Genomic DNA, 3,202 nt, shown 5'->3' with positions numbered 1-3,202 from the left:
GAAACATTAGGGAAGGAATTGACATCACTGGAATAAAGATTGGAATTAAAAAAATATTTCGTAGTGGTATATGCTGGAGAAGATTGGTACGAGAAGGTAGGCAAAGACTCTAGGTTCTTAGAGTTCAGTAAAGAGTAATGCTGATAGGATGGGTATTCACTGTGTATATATGAACAGATTAAAAGCAAAACCAGTCTATACTACAGAGTGTAAATTCTATGGAAGTAAATGAAAAAAAAAAAGAATCATAGAATCATTAAAGCTGGAAAAGACCTGTACAATAATCTAGTCCAAGAGACAGAGAGAAATGTGATATTTTATTGAATGAAACTTCTGGCTGTACAAGCCTGGGTCTGCGTGCCATAGCCAGGGCAACCCAATGGGGCCTGTGGGAAGACATATCCCAGGCACCGGTGATTGGTGTGAAACACTGATGGCAAGCACATGAGATGTGGGGAGGAATGGAACAAGCAGAGGTGCTGGAGAAAGCTCAGAAACGTATGCTGGGGCTGGAGTGCTGCAGGCACACGTGCAGCAGGTGAGGCCAGCTCATTGTGATGACTAAGGAATGGATGGCGGCATCAGTGTGGGACGGGCGGTGATGTCCCTGAGTGAAGGTGAGCGCTAGCAACGTGGCCAAGCGATGGTTTGTGACATCTCTGTGTGATGGATTGTGACTGCTCTGCCCATCCCGCTTTAATGCGGGTGCAGCAGCCCAGTCGATCAGTTCGTGTCTGGCCTCCAACCGAGCGTGTGTGCGAGGACTGGAGTGTGGACAAGGCGAGCTTTGGAGCTGAAACGTGCTCTGGGTGCTGCTAGCGCAGCTCTCAGCGGCCGTCTCAGAGCCACTTGTGCTTTACCCTGGTCCTGCTGGGAGCAGGCAACCGGGATATTGCGGAGAGTCTTGTGCAGCGGTGCAGGTAGGCAGCGTGGCAATGCCTCATGCTAGCAGCTGGGGGGATGCTTCTGGAGGGGCCCTCCCCAGGCCAGCCCATGTCCATGGGGTCTCATGTCCTCTTCTAGTGTAACACCTGCTGCCACAGCATCAGTGTTGGGGAGCAAATTGTCATGTCCTACTCCTCCATGCCCACTGCAACTGGTGCAAGCATGGAAGCGGCTTTAGATACCCACTGCCCCGTATGCCTGGAGAACAGGAGCAGCGTGGTTTTGTTTCCACTGCATGCAGTGGTGGACTAGCAGCAGGCCCCAGTGCCCGCTCTGCAAACGGGGCGTGCAGTCCATCATCCACGCAGTGTGGGCAGGCAAGGACTTTGAGGAGCTGATCCTCAGGCCAGCCTCAGTAGCATCCATTGCTGCGTATTGACCCTGTCTAGCTTTGTCATGTCATCTTGTGGCAGCAAGTAATGACAAGCTGGTTACAAGTTACACGTGCAGTAGAACCATGTGCAATTCTTATTTCCCCAAGTATATGACCATTACAAAGGAAAATCAAGGAATGATGGAGGGTGACGGAGGCCCAGGCTGGTGCCCCAGTATGTGCAGTGATGGACTGTGAGGTCACCGACCAAGGAGTTGTGACGTCAACGAGAGACGACTGTGACCTCTACAGCCCTCGCTGTAGATACATTTGGGTGCAAGCAGAGGCCAGCGTGCACTCGTTTGTGGACTCCAGTTGAGCATAGCTGCAAGACTTGGAGAACTGAACAACTTGTTTGGGTTGTGCTGTGGAGCTACTGGCAGCAGTTCTTGCTGCCCATCCCACAGTCCCATCAGCGTTTCCCCCAGGCCTGCCTGGCTCAGGCAGCTGGGGCCGTGCAGGGTGCACTTGCAGCAGCAGAGGTGAGTGGTGCAGGACATGGCAGCTGCAGCAGCTGGTCAGGTACAGGGACCGGGAGGGTTTCTTGCTGAGGGACTGGGGCATGACTGCTGCCTACCCCTGGGGCAGCAAGCGACTGTGGCCTCTCTTTTTCTTTTGCAGATTGTAATATCTTCTGCCTGCTGCAGCACCAGTGAGGGGAGCAGCTTCCCGACCTCAGCTCTCCCCAGCCCACCGCAGAGCCCGGGGCCATGGAAGTGCCACCCAACTGGACCTGCCCCGTCTGCGGGCAGGTTCGGGAGGATGTCACCTTTGTGACCCCCTGCAACCACCAGCTTTGCTATGGCTGTGCCATCTGGTGGGCTAAGAAGAAGCCGAGTTGTGCCGTATGTGGGCACAAAATCATCACCATCCGCTACTCGGTGAGGTCGGATGATGATTATCTTGAGTGTTCCATCCCCGAGCCCACGGGACACTCAGATGACGGCCTGCAGGATAAGCAGGGGCCTGCAGAGCCAGTGCTCATTCCACCTGAGCACAACTTCCCAGCCGAGGTCTGGGCTGCGTTTTTCAATGAACATCCGGAAGACCTCGCACCCCTGCTCCACTGGCTGCAGGAAGAGATCCAGGAGATGTCCAGCGATGAGTGGTGGGAAGTGCAAGTGGGACAGTGGACCACTGTGAACTTCCTATGTCAGCATGGGCTGGACCAAGAGGCCTTGGTGAGGGATCTGCAACCGATCACCAGTGGCGATGTAGCGCCCTTTGTACAGCGCCTGATCAGCATCGCCACAGCCCTGTATGGCCCCGAGATCCGCCGGCAGCTGGACCACCGGGATGGCCGTGCTGTAGGAGGGCAGCAGGACAGCCCTGCAGCCAGCCACAACGCCAGAGCCTCCCATCAGGATCTTCCTGCCTCAGGGACTGAGGAGCTGCACGGCAGCTCTACTGGGGGACCTGGGCACCCCAGCACGGCCACTGCATCCGCTGCAGAAGAGCGGCAGGAGGAGCCAGGGGAGGCAGTAGCAGCGGGCCCTTCCACCCAGGGCAGAGAGCGCTTGTGTGGGGGGCCCCGGCGCCCCCCAAAGAGGAAGACCCGCAGCAGCCCCCAGGATTCTCCCCCACCCCGCAAGAGACGGGCCCGGCAGCGGCACTAGGCTGTCATCCCACAGCCATCAGAGCATGGCTCCAGCGGGCTGGGAGGCCAACATCTACCTCTCGGCCTGCTGTTTGGGGAGAAAATAAAAATAAGTTTAAAAAAAAAATGAAAAAGTCTCTGTTATTGGCAAGGCTGTTGCCGTTGCTGTCCCTACCCATGCAGCTTTCTCCCTCTTCTGATCCTGTGGGAGGGTGTAGTATCACAACTTTATTTCCGCAACTGTACATTGGCACTCATGACAGCACTAACAAAATACCTGTGGGCTC

At 55.5% G+C, this 3,202-nt stretch overlaps 1 protein-coding gene across 1 annotated transcript; it reads left to right on the top strand.

Annotated features, from left to right (window-relative positions):
• Nucleotides 1-2,028: 2,028 nt before the first annotated feature.
• Nucleotides 2,029-2,934, top strand: LOC146544705 (uncharacterized). Its single transcript, XM_085219933.1, has one exon. It carries the CDS (start codon nt 2,029-2,031, stop codon nt 2,932-2,934), a length of 906 nt encoding a protein of 301 aa, XP_085076059.1.
• Nucleotides 2,935-3,202: the final 268 nt, after the last annotated feature.

This window comes from Meleagris gallopavo, chromosome 3 (assembly GCF_905368555.1).
Source record: "Meleagris gallopavo chromosome 3, MGAL_WU_HG_1.1, whole genome shotgun sequence".
Classification (NCBI taxonomy): Eukaryota; Metazoa; Chordata; class Aves; order Galliformes; family Phasianidae; genus Meleagris; species Meleagris gallopavo.
This window is presented reverse-complemented; position numbering and strand designations above follow the sequence as displayed.